General features: G+C 39.1%; 2 protein-coding genes across 4 annotated transcripts; one reads left to right on the top strand and one right to left on the bottom strand.

Moving 5' to 3' along the window:
• Positions 1 to 162: 162 nt before the first annotated feature.
• il15ra (interleukin 15 receptor subunit alpha) lies at positions 163 to 6,573 on the bottom strand. 2 transcript variants are annotated; one of them, XM_058624308.1, is made up of 7 exons: positions 6,224 to 6,573; positions 5,280 to 5,474; positions 3,997 to 4,044; positions 3,417 to 3,524; positions 2,896 to 3,006; positions 1,086 to 1,176; positions 163 to 973 (listed from the first exon to the last, which is right to left on the bottom strand). In XM_058624308.1, the coding sequence occupies exons 1-7, from the start codon at positions 6,300 to 6,302 to the stop codon at positions 901 to 903; spliced, it is 705 nt and encodes a 234-aa protein (XP_058480291.1). In that variant the 5' UTR covers positions 6,303 to 6,573; the 3' UTR covers positions 163 to 900. The 2 variants fall into 2 exon arrangements, with proteins under 2 accessions (XP_058480291.1, XP_058480292.1); XM_058624309.1 differs by having other exon boundaries at positions 3,417 to 3,521.
• Positions 6,574 to 7,713: 1,140 nt separating this feature from the next.
• Positions 7,714 to 15,516, top strand: rbm17 (RNA binding motif protein 17). 2 transcript variants are annotated; one of them, XM_058626342.1, is made up of 13 exons: positions 7,714 to 7,859; positions 8,426 to 8,573; positions 8,817 to 8,933; positions 9,187 to 9,353; positions 9,616 to 9,728; positions 10,055 to 10,105; positions 10,752 to 10,890; positions 10,979 to 11,130; positions 11,499 to 11,549; positions 12,583 to 12,656; positions 13,473 to 13,571; positions 13,661 to 13,733; positions 15,192 to 15,516. In XM_058626342.1, the coding sequence occupies exons 2-13, from the start codon at positions 8,451 to 8,453 to the stop codon at positions 15,293 to 15,295; spliced, it is 1,263 nt and encodes a 420-aa protein (XP_058482325.1). In that variant the 5' UTR covers positions 7,714 to 7,859; positions 8,426 to 8,450; the 3' UTR covers positions 15,296 to 15,516. The 2 variants fall into 2 exon arrangements, with proteins under 2 accessions (XP_058482325.1, XP_058482326.1); XM_058626343.1 differs by lacking the exon at positions 11,499 to 11,549.
• Positions 15,517 to 16,544: the final 1,028 nt, after the last annotated feature.

The raw sequence follows: 16,544 nt of genomic DNA, 5'->3' as shown, positions 1-16,544 counted from the left end.
TTTTGAATTTTTTACAAGATATAGTTTGAGATCCTTGATTTCAAACATTCAACCATTGTGCCGAGTCACTTCAAACACATAATTCTTCAGCTGTGTAACAAATATTGTTAGTGAAGAAACAAACAGCGCAAAACATGACTCTGCTAAAATGCTTTTGCAGATTTTTATTTACATTTTTACATTTTCCAAAAGTGATAATGATTTAGCGAAGAAAAAATAAAGATAAAAAAAAAACGAAAAAAGGATGGTGAGGGCCCTGGAGTGTCTCCCACAGCAAGATGGTGTCATTTCTAAGATTTGATCTCATAAGTTCTGATCTCAAGACCTTTAAGTGATAATAACAGGGTAAAAGCTTGGTCATGCTTGTAAAAGTGGAATAACACGATAGTCTACATGCTATAATATACCTCGGACAAGAAGAAAGTTACACATAGTGACTTTAAGCACCTGACCAGTGCACAATACTGCAAAGTGGCTCTAGTTAGGACGAGTAGGACTAGAGACTCTTGTCTTTTTGTCGGTCTCTGTATTCAGAGGCAGACTCCTGTGTTCCATACACCACGCCGTTGCAGGACAAGTGCAGGTGCATGGAGAAGGGTGACGTATGCATGACGTTGAAAGTCAAGAGTGCGATTGAACAATCATAAGGCTCACGGGTGGTTCCACTCTTCAACATCAACAAGCAATTCCATGATGTGCAACAAACCCAACGGTCTCCTGTTTTGGACCATTAGCATGAACATAACATGCTACAGGTCAGGTTTGTCCAGACAGATTCAAGTGTGGAAGACATTCTTGAACCTTGACTTTATTCTGGTTTGCTTCACATAAATAAAAAGTTTAATGTCCTCTGGTTTCCTGTCTGCGCTCTCTGCAACGGCAGGCCATACTGTGGGAATTTTATGGCGCCGGATCAGCAGAAGTATTCATGTATGTCATTTCTTCCACTGACGCTGGTGGGTTTCTTGACCTCCTGAAGTATTTAGAAAGGAAAAAAAACATGTTAATGCAAGGATAATCATGCAAACTGCTTGTTTGCGGCTTATAATGATGAGTTTTTTTTCTTTTTAACGTCAATAGCCTACCTTCTGTAACATGCATAGCTGACTCCGATCAAAGCGCAGATGATCACCAGTGCAATGCAGACGATCACCACTGTTGTTGTTTTGTCAAGTTCTGTGAAAGAAACAAGCCTCGTTACCCTTTGTATGATTACAGTATCTGCTTCATGTAGTGATAATGATAGTTCGGGAGGCAGACACTCTCTCTGTATTTAAAGTTAGACTTAAAACTTTCCTTTTTGATAAAGCTTATAGTTAGAGCTGGTTCACTCTCACACTCAGGATATGCTTATGACTTTTTATATGTCATTCACCTTGTCTCTTTCTCTCCCTAGTTTGTGTCTTTCCTTCCTTCCCTCTCTCTCTCTCTCTCTCTGTATTCTCATCATGCAGGTTGCGGGACCAAGATCCAGTTTTCGAGGCTACCCATATCATCACCATTATTATTGTGCTATAATTAAAAAGTCGATATCATTAACTGTATAAACTTGTAACCTGATACAGTTGTTGTGTATCTGCTCCTGGTCTCTCTCTCTCTTCTGTCTCTACCTCATCTCCCTCTTGTCCTTTCTCTCCCCCCCTTTCTGTCCCCCACCTCTCCGCTGTCCCCCGACCGGTCGAGGCAGATGACCGCACATCTCTGAGCCTGGTTCTGTCAGAGATTTCTTCCTGTTAAGAGGGAGTTTTTTCTCTCCACTGATGCCTAGTGCTTGCTCATTCTGTGAACTGTTGGGGTTCTCTTCTCTTCTTCCTTGATGTTGTCTATGTACAGTGCCTTGAGATAATGTATGTTATGATTTGGCGCTATACATATAAAATTGAATTGAATTGAATTGCATTGAATTGATCCATTTGAGTCTCTAGCACAGAAGTATGGGAAGATAAAATAGGAAGTAAAGGGGGGGGAAATACATTTCAATCTGTAGAACAGTTGGATTTCCATTAGCCTGTTTTTTTGCACAAAAAAAAACCTTAAAAGAAAAAATAAAGAATTGAAATATCTCAAAAGGGTTTTGGTGCCTGAGGAAGGTGGCTACAGCTCCAGCTCTCCACTGCAGTATTGCAAAACTGCAGATGAAGTGAAGTCTTTGTGCACTGAGAACAACAACATTACTTGACTCAGAGTAAGTGGGAACAATTAAACTACAACAGATGTTAAAATTGTACCATTCCTGTGAAATACAGTAACACATAAATGTGCCACATCTGGCCCCACAATTGATTTCATGTGGCCCACCACTTAATATCACATTATAATGAGTTAAATCTGTATTTTTATTTATTTTTTTAAATATCATAAATATGTTTTTATAACTATATTCCATATCCAAACAAACACTTTTATTTTGAAATTGTGCGAAACGTCACAAATATCATGTTACTGTGACATCATGGCGTAATATTATGATATACCTCATATCACCAGTCCCCTACTGGCCAGACTCAGTGACCAAGGTGAAAAATGGAGGGGCTTCATTCTGTTACAGTTACATACTATTGCTGGACTGGATAAGGTCAACATCCACACTATCCTAATTTTTGTTTGAACATGTATAAACTCTGCTTTATATACGTCTGCCATCCACACTACCTCCTGCAGTTTTACGCCCTGAAGGCGTGTCCTGATTACTATCAGGTTATAGAACTCTTTAACAAGTTTTTTACCTACGCGCTGCCTTCTCTTAAAAAGACCCGTCATCATTGTGACTCAAACGAACCTTTGAAAACAGCGCGCATCTCATCTTCATCATTCACTCACGTACTAATACCACGGAACAGGTCTATTCTAATACAGCAGGTGATGTGGGTGAACGCAAACTATGTGGCAGCTTACTGTCGTCAGTGTAGGTCAACACATGAGGAGTGAGTGTCGTGTTGCTGTTTTGGTTGGATGAGTTTGAAGTTGTCCGGTCTGTTGCGCTGGTCTCACTCACAAATTCCATGTCTGAGTGAAAAAGGTGAAAGAAAAGAAGGATGGTTAAAAAAAAAGAAAAAAAAAGGCCTATTCATGTTCACTTTTTAGAGACTGGCCAGAAGTTCATGTCACTGATTTTTGGCTGTGCTCAGAAGATCTGTATTGGATGTTTATGGTTTAACATGGTCGCAACAGAGTGTGGACAGTGCGCAAATAAATGCATTTTGAGTGTAAGCATGAGAAACTTTCGGGTATCACTTTCTCCAAGTTACACGTCTGAACAATCTACCAATTAGCGATCAGTAGCGGCTGAAAAAGGGTCTTGGCCACTACACTGTGCATGAAGAAAAGGCTCAACCTTTGAAAGCATAAACAGGGTCCTTATGATCATACGCAGCATTACTACAGAGGCTGTGCTTGTGTTTGTATCAGTTCCTCACCTGTGTGCACAGCAGGAGAGGTTGACAAGGTGCCGTACGTTTCTGTAGCCACAGACGCTGAGATGCTGCTTTCACCCAGGGTCGTATGAGGGGCAGTGGAAAATGCTGCTGATAGACAAATTTGAATTATTAATAGTCCATAGGGTATGACTACATCTACTATTACTAAGTGCTAATACTACCTCTATATTACAGTACTTAACGGCTCATGACAGGCTGTGACATATTGTGACATCATGGCTAAGAGAGTAGTGCTTTTACACAGCAGCTTAGATTTCAACGTTTAAAATGTCTCAGATGGTGAATTTGTAATTTTTCTGAATTCATACAGTCAAATAACAGATTTTCACGGAGCCCCTAAAGGGACATGGAAAAAAAAATTGTCTGATATAAAAGAGAACATGTTGGTTTTGGTGGCATCTAGAGGATTATTGTGTAGCAAAAAATAGATGACAATTTAATACAAATGTGAAAACTGCCTCATATGGCTCACAGGATATTTTTTACTTAAATAAACGCAAATACATTTTTCAAATCATTTTACTCCCCCGTTAGTTTGGACTGACGCATTAACACTCACATGTTACTGTTGTCTCTGGCAAATGAGTAGTGGTTCTCCTTGGGTCAGCTGGAAAAAACAAAAACAAATGAGAGGTGGAACAATTTATTGATCTGCAGCAAGTTTTAAATAAACTGATGACGCTGAAAAACACTTCCTATCATGTGCCTCAGTGGCCTTTTTCTACTCATAACACAAAGCACAATATGCTGATGATACACTGCTCTTTCCCAACTTTTAAACAGACGTAAGGATTATGTCAAGAGTGGCATCAGCTGAGAGAACATGCAGGGATATGATATTTCATCTCTCAAAATTGTATTGTTTTTCAAAATGTCATACATCTAACACATTTAGGGGCTTTCAGACTGAATAAAATGAAAGCAAATTTGTTTTATTGCATTGCTATTGTTTTTGGGTTTTTTTAGGTTGTAGGTGCAGCGTAGGCAGCCAATAGTAGTGCCCTCTTCCTGTGAAGTGTCCATTTCTGTGGACTATGCAATCTGAAGGAGGACGTGAGGGCTCAAACCTAATTGGAGCCAAATTGTGCAGCAATATTATTATTTTTTAAACTCTGTCAGTTTCTGTCATCAGCAACACATTTAAACCTTCTGCCACAGGCCAGGTTTCCTCGGGGCTGGAATCAGAGCCAAACGGTGAAGAGAGTGAAAAGGTCTGTAGTTTTTCTCTTAAATCCTGTGATTAATGATTGAATGATTGAATATGAATATATATTAATTAATATTATATTAATATAACATTATATTAATATAATATTATGTTATAATATTAATACATAATATTATTTTAAGTGCAAATAAAATGACTGTTTTACAAGGCCAAGTATATCCTGTGTACACAAGCTTTGGTTGGTGTGGCTGAGGTTGAGGACTTACTGGAATTGGGTTTCACAGATACTGATGGTGCAGACTAACTGTAAATCACATGCAACCACATGAGAGTTTCACAGGAAGTTGGGTGTTTCGTTGCATGAATCTGTTTCCGATTCTCTGTGATATGGACCTGTTGACTTCCTGCTGAGATTGCTGATTTGAAGTGTGTTTATTTTATTCAAGGCTGGACTACACATGTACTTCCTCTAAATGTGGTCTTGGATCAAAAGCAGCCTCTGGGATCATTGATTGACGATGTACTGGTTCCATGATTTGTATTTTTATTGGCACGTGCATTATTTTGAGGCACAATGCTGCTCCGTCTCTAACCGTCATTGTATCTTAAAGGCTCCCCGTTCTGGAATAAACTGGGTAGAAAGGCAATCCTGCACAAACAAGAATAAATCTTACGTATGCACTGAAGGGCAGGCGGGGTCCACTGTGGTGTGCCATTAATCCGCTTGCATTTAATGAGGTTCGAGGTTCCCACTTGCCTCAAGTATCCGTCCACACATGTGTATCGAAACATTGTTTCCAGACAGGTCTTTGGTGGAGGTTTAGTTAGAGGGATATGACGAATTTCTGAGCACGGACATTTGACTTTGTCTGTAAGAAAAATCGATAGAAATGACAGTGAGGCAAATATGGCAGAAATAAATAAAAATTGAAAAGTTGAGCTGTGATTTGTATTTATTGTGAATTTGAAGCAAAGGAAAAACCCCTAAAGACCTACATTTAAGTTGTCAGCTTTTCACCAGAAGTAAATCCTTTTTATAGGCCATACCTAATCAGTAACATGATTAGGTATGGCCTATCACTTTATGTGAGTTGTTCTCACATAAAGTGTTTAGCACAGATTGCACAATAAATAGTAGTTCCTGGGCCACTTGTTCATATTGAAAAGCCATAATGCAGAACTGAAAGTAAACTTTGTGCAGGGTAATTCCTGTCCAAATGTAAGAGTCCCCACAGATTAAATGGGCATGAACTCTTTTTGTATTCCCTTGACCCTCTTTCTAAATGATTAGTCTTTATTCCTCTAAGAATATATATATATTTTTATGTTTTGGTTCCATATAATATGTTGACCATTTGTTAATGACCATTAAATCATTCTTTCCATGTATAAACACATTTATAAATGCATTTAGACGACGTGGTGATATGTAAAGTTCTATAACTTAAAAAATAAAATAAAAATAAAACATTAAAACATTAAACACACAATGTCCTCCGGTGGGGTTATATTTCAGAGCCTTGTGTTAGACCGAACTACCAAAACAAACTACCTACAGTAATACTTTTATTTTTTAAATGCAGTTCTGAATTGCGCATTGATTTTACAATACACTTACCGTCGTTGGAAGAGCGCGCAACTCCGAGAAAACAGATCGTCAAAACAGAGACAAATAGTGGGTGTGAAACCAGATCCATGTGATAAACCTTAAACCATTTTGGCAGAAAAACGTAGACTAGTACAGGTCATCCTCACAGTGAGACAGACGCACGGCTGTCACCGACGCTGTTCGTTTCTCTCCTTTTCTTCTTCTCTCCCTCACTTTCACTTTCAACTACCACAACCCAACCTGTCATCCAGTGTCATCGAGTCTGTTGCGGCCATTTTTGTAGTTCGCCAACAAAACGGCGCTAATGTACACATAGTAAATGTGCTTCATGTCAGCACAGATGAGGAGTTGTCTATGCTGCGTGCGTGTGTCTCTGCAGTACAAGAGACCGCAGTTTCACGCGGCTATGCATTGTCTTCTTTCGGCGATGCAACAGCGCCACCAGTGCAACAACGAAGAATGTAAGTGCAGCACTGAATATTAAATTATTATTATTTTTAATTAGTTTACGTTAGCTATTCTAAGTGTCCTTAAACAATTTACTTCTAAAAAAACAACAACAACAAATTTTACAGTCACAAGAACTTAAACGTCATTCGTTGGTACTTTAAGAATGTTCATATTTTATCACCAATACAGACAAGCTGAACATATTTACTCAGGTCCTTTATCGGAAATAAAATCTATTTATGGATTTGAATGCAACTGGTAATTAAATGTTATTAAAGTGTAAAATGAATGTTGAATTACGGTCAAGGTTTCTGACGCTACCTCATCTACTATTAAAGTGCATGGAGAGTCTAAAAAGAGTCACGCAAATTTTGGGTATTTGGATAAGGAACAACTAGATTCTAGCTGTGAAATGACGAACATCTCCTACACAACACACTAGAAACATCACAAGGTCATTATATATTTCCTTACCCTGTGTGTGCAGGCCAGAGTTTACCTGTTGCCCTATGTCAGGTGAGACAATGCCACAGCACCCCCCACGACCCTCATGTGGAGGATGAAGTGGTAGAAGATGGATGAATGGATCATCCCATCCACATTTTACCTGATAATGAGCTAATTAATTCATACAACTTATATTTATTATTAGTATTTGGCTGGAATAAACATTTAGAACTAAGTAGTTAGTTAAAGGTGTTAATGAGGTGGAATAACCCTTTGCTTGATAATGTTCTTCTGCAAACCCTTTTGATTTTTTAGCCTTTTATATTAATTATTAATATATTTATTTGGGTTATTTTTTGTATATATCATTAGTTTTCTTTGTCTTTTTTCAAGGCTTTTAGTTGATCTAGCTGTTTGTATGTTAAAAATGTTCTTAATTTCATACTGCATTGTATGAAAAGTTCAATTAAAAAAGTGCGAAAGAAACTGCGAGACTGCAGTCGCTGGTCATCCAAGTCGTTAGGTGTCGCTGTTTCCGGTACTGCAGACACATACTATTGAGTGTGTTCTTTGTAAGTCATCCCAACGCTAGGTGCCGCAAGAGCAGAACATGCTCGTAAGATGACTGTCTCGCTTGATTTTTTTGTCTTCCTCAGTTACACATGAGTTACTGCTGTCGCAGTCGTATTGTTAGACTTTTTCATATGTACACACTCATTTAGTTAATGTCCTCACATTTCTGACATCGGTGAGTTGAAATCACACTATCACTATAGCTTAAATTATCCGTATATGACTGTTATGTATTGCTTTGTGGCTATGTTAGCATTACATGGTGTTAGCTAACTGTTAGCAAGCCATGTTAAGACGTGTATTGCTTGCTCGTTAACTAGCCAACCTTCTTTGTAAACATATCGTTCCTGAGATTCAAAGTCAAATCAAATCAAGCAGCTTCTGAGCTTAGGGGAGCTATTATTGTTTTGCTTTGCGGTCAAGGGAGCCAACATTGGTGGAAACGGTCAAGCTAGCTATCTGCAGAATGAATTGTAGTCGAGGCGTCACAGTGTTGGTGCTTGAAGTTGACAGAAACGACTGGAAAAACGTTGTTGAAAGAGTACCATTTTAGTTGAACAACGAAAAATATTGTTAAGGTTAATTTAGGTTCAGGGTGGTTAAACTCCTAAGTATTTTTAATGGAATGCCAGTCATCTTTTCACTAATGACAGTTTCCAGGTATTGGACAAGGGTATTGGCATGAGTACTCATGATCAAATGTAAAGACACGCAGCATGATTATTTTCACTCTGTGTTTAGGTTATAGGGACACTGAAAGGAAACGATGTCGCTATACGATGACCTTGGTGTGGCAGCCAATGATACCAAGACTGAGGGCTGGTCCAAGAACTTTAAGTTGCTTCAGTCCCAGTTGAAGGTGAAGAAGGCAGCTTTGACACAGGCCAAGGTAAGTGCGCACACAAGTACACATACATCACCTACATATAGGCGTATATGTATTAATATCAAAATCTCATGATGATACAATAATACTGCAGTATATAGTCCAAACTTGGTACAATATTCATTGTAATGCTGTGTCTCTGATTCCTTAGTTTTCAGGACTTATACTGGTCAGGATTAAGAGAGTGTAATAAATGTACATAGATTTGTGTACATATTTGATGATTTTGTTTTGGTGTGTTTCTAGACTCAGCGAATAAAGCAGTCCACTGTCCTGGCTCCTGTCATTGATCTAAAGAGAGGAGGCTCCAGTGATGAACGACAGATCATAGACACTCCTCCACACGCTGCTGCTGGACTCAAGGTCAGTTTTACCAAGTAAACCTGGTCAGTGCATTTATGAAAGGTTATTTTTTTTCAGGTTCTTTTTCTACAATATTTATTTATTTATTTATTTATTTATTTGCTAATATATCTTAGCGTGAGATACAGATTTAAGATATTGTTAGTAATAGAATATAGAGCAGTTTGGTAGGATTGTGATGCAGCTGCACAGTTTTTTCAACTAAAATAAATATAAATATGACTGACATTGAAATATTCTGTGCGTGCTTCAGGACACCGTGCCTAGTGGTTTTTCCTCTGGAGATGTCCTGATCCCGTTGGCTGATGAGTACGACCCAATGTTCCCCAACGACTACGAGAAGGTGGTGAAGCGACATCGAGAAGAACGGCAAAAGCAGAGGGAGCTGGAGCGTCTGAAAGAAATTGAGGAGAGAGAAAAGTACTGCACTTTTCTTTTGCTCGCTCACACCTTTGTTACAGCAGATATCAAACACATTATGATTCAATGTTTGAGGCAAAGTTACACAGATTAAATCCTGGAATTATTCCGCCTTCTCACTTAAAGAATCATAGAAAATTAGAAAATCTTCAGGATCCCCTGGGATATTGATGCATCTATAACCCAGAAAGTACTCTGGTATGTAGTTATTTGTTAGAAATGCAGAAATCCTTTTTGATTCTGACACTTCCATGTGTTTCAGGAAAAGAAAAGACAGACACGAGGGTGGAGCTCCAAGTGGTTTCTCACGTTTCCCAACAACAGAGGAGGACTCTGATGAAGATGAGGACTATGAGAAAGAGCGCAGGAAAAGAAGTGAGTCTGCCACTGCTTGCATGAATGTAGTTGAAAGTAAATGTGGTCATGTATTAAAGCTTTAAATTAAAGTTAAAAATCTATTTAAAAAAATAAATAAATGCTGTGGCCATTGTTTGATCTGAAACCAGCATGTCCTTACTATTAGGCATTCGCCACTTAATCAGTTCAGTAATATCTGAGTCCATACATGCATTGGCAAGATGCACCTCACACTATTCTGTCTAATTGTTGTTGGTTTTTTTTTTGGTCTTTTTGCTGTCTTTGTTTGTAATTTACCATTACTGACAGTCCACCTGTTTTTGTCTCTTATCTATGTCTCTCAGGTATGGGAGGAGCAGCCATCGCTCCTCCTTCATCACTTGTGGACAGAGACGGTAGGTCTTTATCATCAATCAGGTGAAAAACTGTATCAGTCTGTTTCAAAACATCAGAAGAATAATACACTGTAAGAGCAGCAAAGAACTTGGCCCAGTAATAAAAATAAGGGCATCATTAGCTTTGTTGTTTTTATGTCAAATTCTGTCATTGTTGACATTTGGATTGCAATGATGTGACTAAATGTTGGTCTCATACATTAGCAAACTGTCAATGAGTTTAACTCATGCAATGTGTATGTAATGATCAAACATGTCAAGCATGTTTTTGAAATACAATTCCACTCCAGTTTTAAGAGAGTCAAGGCCCTGTTATATTTCAAGTTCAAGGTTAGGTCACACTAAACACTTTAACCTGTCGAATTTTATTTTAATTTTATTTTAAAACTGCACACGTTTCCCTTATTTTATGGATATGTTTTAATAAATTGATTGAGAAATAACTAGTCTCTATGGTCAAATTACCTTTGTTAAAACAATAAATCTAATGGTGGCCCAAGACTTTTGCACAGTAGATGTGCTGTGTGAAAGTGCGTGTGAATGGCCGAACTGAAATGCAAAAATTTTGAGTGGTCATCAAGATGAGAAAAGAGCTACATAAATACAGACCATTTAAAGAGATTGGTTGTCTTATGTGCGTGTTCAGGCCCTGCTTCATTCTCCTATGAAGATGAAGGTCGTCCATCCCGAGCCTCGAAGGCCGCTATTCCTCCACCAATGTATGAGGACTTAGAAAGGCCACGTTCACCGCCTGGACCAACCAGCTCTTTCCTGGCCAACATGGGGTGGGTTGGACAGACAAACACACAGCAAGGTATTTGTGAAAATCTGAGGTTGTGAATTACCAAAATGTGTTCTTGTTTATTCTCATAGAGGTACAGTGGCCCATAAGATCATGCAGAAGTATGGCTTCAAAGAAGGCCAGGGCCTGGGGAAACACGAGCAGGGCCTCAGCACGGCGCTGTCTGTGGAGAAGACCAGCAAGAGAGGAGGGAAGATCATCATAGGTGATGCTGCAGAAAAAGGTATGTTTTGGGCTTGTTTGTGGCTTTTTTCTTCTTCATTTTTTACTGTTCATATTCCCCTGTCATGGTGTTTTGGTCCGCTGTTTCCAGTTTTCTACTTGCCTGCTGTCAATTATTGTTAACATGTCAGTAGCATGAGTGGTGGCTTTAGCTTGAAGTATCTCCAGTGCTTCTGTTTGCATTTTGTACCATTCAGCTAAATATCTATTGACGTTCACTTCACTTTTGATCTTTTCATGTATATTTTGCACCATTTATCAGTGATGTTCTTTCAGCATCACTCTGATGTTTTACTGTGACCCCGTGTACATATTTTTTTTTTTTGTACTTTCTCCATTTTGTGGACATGTTTGTGTGTGACTGAGCAGCAGGCTCCAGCTTGTCAGGTGTTGCTGAGACTTCAGGCGGAGGCTTTTCAGGTTGGCCTCCATCCATTTTTTTTCTTTCCCTCTCATCATTTATTCTTCATTATAGTCACTGAAATGAAAGCAGTGATGCTTTTTGTCAGTTTGTACTTATTAGCTACAGTATGTGACACAAGTAGAATAGATTTGCATGGTTTGTTGTTGAGAAACTGCTGTTTCCTTTTATTTTCCTTTTCTAATAGCTCCTTTGATTCAGATTTAACTGCATCCATCACAGATTTGAAGCCTGGCTTTTTTTTTACCCATTCTAGGAAATCATAGAATCCAGCTAACAAATCTTAAAGGAACAGTTTGACATTTTATACTGACAGTTGAAATGTGAAAATACAATTAAATATAAGATAACAGGCATGTTGTTTCATGTTTCAAAATGTAAACTGTTGCTTTTTTTAAATGTAATATATCATTTGTTTCTATATGCTGCTGGGTGTATAATGGTGGCTTCAACTCATATCTCACAGGTCACATAACCTGGAGAGGAAATAGTTAAAAACATTTGCAATTACCTGCTTTTTACGCTGCTGATATCAGTAAACCTTTTCTTTGTCTCTTTCTGGACACACTGACTTATTTTGGCCACTAGATGTCAGCCTCGTCACTAAGTTATGTCAGCAAACGTGTTAAATGTAAGAGCTTGTTCTCATGATATCTGTTTAAATGTGTGTGCTATAAAAACATCTGAATGTGTCATGGCTCCATTGAGCAAGGCCACTTATCCAGCTCCACTGACAAAAGAGCAATTGCACCTGTGACCCATTTAAAGCAGAATAAGAACAGCACTTTAAAATACGTGACAACTGAGAATTTGTCTTTGGCTCAGCAAACACAGAAGTGCATTTTTGAAGAAAATATTTGACCAAATCTTTCATTTATCGCTTGTATTGAATTTAACTCCTTGTCTGAGCAATGTAATATTTAATACATTTTGTTATTGCAAACATTTAGTCGCTACATTAAGCTCACAAGCAGCCTGAGAATATGTTGAGAGGGTGAAAATGTTAAACTTTTTTTTTTCCCATTCATGTAGCTGACTCCAAGAAGTCGGATGCAAACCCGCTCACCGAGATCCTCAAAAACCCCACCAAAGTGGTCCTGCTTAGGGTATGTGTCTCTGTGTGTGTGTGTGTGTGTGTGTATTTATTTCACAGCTAAACTGTCTCATTGTGATAGTGATATAGCTCTATCTTCCTGTGGAGACATGGACGTTTGCACCACATTCTGCTTATCTCACTGAACTAATGCCTGATATTTCACGTTTCAATAGTCTGCCAGACTTGATACGATTGGGGTCTCGGTTCAATTGGGGGTTGCAACATTCAGGCAGTCTGAGTTTGCTTTCACACTCGCGCTTTAGTGCAACAAACAAAACCTTTTGAATAACATATTCCCCTCCTCGCCTGAGGCGGCGCTGCATCAAAAGTTACTGAAGGAGAAGACAAGACAAGACAAACAATGAACAAGAAAACTCGTTCATCTATTGGTTAATGCACCTTTTATCTCTTTGTCACATTGGAGCAAAACATTGCATCAAATCCTATCGGTCTTGGGTTTTTTATTTTATTTTATGCAAACATGCACTGCAACAATGGGCTCAGCCATTTCTCCCCAGCTATCATTCTACACACGCGTATGTTTTGTGTTTACCCACAATGCCCCGCTTCCTGCATTTGGTTCACTTGAAGCAAACCGAGACCTATGTTTTTAGGCGGACCAGAGTTCGTTTCCTTGGTGCTCATCAGAGTTCGGTTGCGCATTCACACCTCCCCAAGCGAACCAGCCTTTCCGAGCAAGTGAACTAGGATTTGATTAAGAAGGGCTGGTGTGAATGCATGTGAAGGCGATACATCCACAAACTAAAGATTAGTTTGCCTTCCATAGACCCCTGCTCATAAGCTGTGTCTATGTTTTGTCTTGCAGAACATGGTGGGCAGAGGAGAAGTGGATGAAGACCTAGAGGGAGAGACGAAAGAAGAGTGTGAGAAATACGGCAAGGTGGTCAAATGTGTCATATTTGAGGTGAGAGGAGTCAATCACGGGCCTTGACTAGATGAAGTTAAAATTATGAGACAGGACAATCTTAAGAAAACCCAACCTCTCCTCCTCAGATCGCAGAGGTTCTAGACGATGAAGCCGTCAGGATATTTCTGGAGTTTGAGAGAGTGGAATCAGCCATCAAAGGTCAGTGTATTTTTTTCTTTATTTTTACTGTCTTCATGCTTATCTCAGAATGAGGTCTCTGCAACTCTTGGGGCCCCCTTTTTTTTTTTAAAGCATGCAAACATCAGAGGTAATAATTAACACCACTGGGCACAAGGAAAACCTGAAATTAACAGCAGCAGATTTGTCACCATAGAAACACCAGACTCAGTTTATAATTTTATTTAATCATTTTAAATTAAATTGGACTGGATTTAACAGGAGCTTCAGGAAATGGAAAGAACTAAACTTGTCAACCCCTACATACAGTGTTTGTCAGTGTCACTGGAAATGATAATGCTGCAAACACCCAGATATCTACAGTGTAACTTAAATATAAACAAAAGTCTGTTACAATCAAATCAGGGTCAAAAGAGTTCACACAATGCTGATTGAACCCATCAGCTCCACATGACTATGTAACCGGGTGGAAAGTGGGTTGTTTCATATCCATAAACATTTCCTCAGTTACTGTCGGTTTGATAATTTTGCTTGACAAAGCCTGTGTTCAGAGGGAAGAAGCATCATTTCTGTTCACAAAGACCAAACTGGCAGAATAATAACATCAACAACAACAAAATTACCAGAAGGTTCGCACTGCAGCTTTAAAGTAGATTTGGGAAATAAAAGAAATGTGGACCCTTTTTCGTCATCTTTCAAACATCCACTTATCCGGTGTTATTTTGAAATTTGAAATGATGTACAAGTGCAAATGTTGTGATTCACATAATTGCGTCATTTTTGTCCCGTCATTGCATAACTGCTCCAATAATTTGGGTGAAATTGCGTCCCATTTCTTAATGAGTTGGCCCAGATCAGAAACAAGGTGAGACTTGGCTCCCGGTGGTGTTACATCACACGTGGCCTAGCAACCCTGCCGCCTCCCTTTTGGCTCCGTCAGAACCGGGCTTACGTCACAGCTCTGATAAAGCAGGACACATACCCGAAAAAATTATGTGTCCTGCAGCCATAAGAACACATCGATTTTAGATGTTTCCTTATGACTGCAGGTGTATCCTCATGAGCGATATGATTCCTTATAATTGCTCATTTTGTGGACCACAGCCTGCTGATAAGCTTTGGAGGTACTGCAGGTGGACCTCACCAAATTCATGCAGTATAGTTCTGGAAAGAAGGATATTAAGATATATCTGATTAAAAAAACAAAAAACATCTCGCACTGTTATTCACAGTTTAATAGTAATTTTGTAATTCAAATTATAGAGGGAAAACCACCATGCATTATTGAAATAGATGGTGTGTTTGTGCGTCAACAACATGAACTTCTGTCTAGACGATTGTGTTAAACACAAGAACATCACCTAAAGGAATTCTTGGAAGGCGACGGATCCGAGTGGGGACTTCTGTGGCGTCTGAGCTTTATCAATGCTTCTGTATTTGGGTACAGTCTGACCTTGAATGTCTCTCTCTGCTCTGCAGCTGTGGTGGATCTGAACGGGCGTTATTTTGGCGGGCGAATCGTCAAGGCCTGCTTCTACAATCTAGACAAGTTCCGAGTTTTGGATCTCGGGGAACAGGTCTGATGTCTCCCTTGGAAGCGAGACAAAGACCAACGGACACTATGAAAGTTCTCCCCAACTTGTACATAAACATCTTTATTTTTTATTTCTCATGAGCAGCAATGAAGTGTTGAAGCAACATGTTCACCTTGTAGATTATGCTTGTTTTTTCTCTCCCTGTGAAATAACCTTTATGTTGACAAAATAAAAAAAGGTCTCAACTGTTTTGAGGCTGTTATTAGTCAGTGGACAACATCCTGGTATCTCTACTTCATAAAATTATAAATTGAAAGGACTTTGTAACTCTAAAACATAAGCAAATATCTGTCACATTTAAACCATCGACATGACTCAACACAACGCAAATGACACCATTTACATTGAAGCCTTTAGCGGACATTTTTATCCAAAGCGACTTACAAAAGAGGAACAAGCTCCATGGAAGAAGTCTTGGAAAGAAATCCACTAGATAGGAACAGTGGACTGACAAAGGGTGAGAGCGCAGAAGTAGATCCAAGTGCAGAAGGACATTGTGCAGAGGAGGGAGTAAGGTAAGTGCTAGGACAGAAGATGCTCTTGGAAGAGCTGGGTCTTCAATATCTCTCTCTTTTATTCCAGATGCAATGGCAACATTGTGATAGTAAATGAGATGGCTGCTGATAGTATTGCTTGACAGAGCAATACTCTAGGATGCGACATACAAATAATGTTGCATCGTTTCTGTTCACAGACAGGCAGAATCATCAACATCAGCAACAAAAACCACTCCAGAAGACTGCACTAACCCTCTGTGGATGAGCTTGCATTATCCAAGAAGCCTCATTTTCCCTCTGACGTAATAAAGGCTCCACAGTAGTTTAACACATCCCCTGGGCACTGATAGTCTTAACTTAGCCCTGATGGATTATGAGACGTACACTGGGACAGTCAACGCATCCCCAATCTCATTCAGAACTTATGTAATTGTGGCAAAAAAAGGCCCAGAGGCTTGAGTGACCAACGTCAGTAGGTATCTCAGCGGAGCAGGTTTTATTCCCAATAAGAGAAATATGTGTTGGATAGGGAAACTGAAGTAAGGAGGGAGTCGTTAAGACGTTTGCCCAGCTGTTGAAAGACGAATATATTCCTGTGTTATTATCAGTTCCATTTTAGTCAGAGGAATGCGTCTTGTGAAAGTATTAACAGTTCACTTTTAGGTACATTCCTTCAGTTTGAAAAGCTGATATCATAAAGCACGATAAAAGCTACAATACAGAGTGACACTGCAGAATTC

This window comes from Solea solea, chromosome 3 (genome assembly GCF_958295425.1).
Source record: "Solea solea chromosome 3, fSolSol10.1, whole genome shotgun sequence".
NCBI lineage: Eukaryota > Metazoa > Chordata > Actinopteri > Pleuronectiformes > Soleidae > Solea > Solea solea.
The sequence above is the reverse complement of the archived record's forward strand: the minus strand, read 5'-3'. Positions and strand labels throughout refer to the sequence as shown.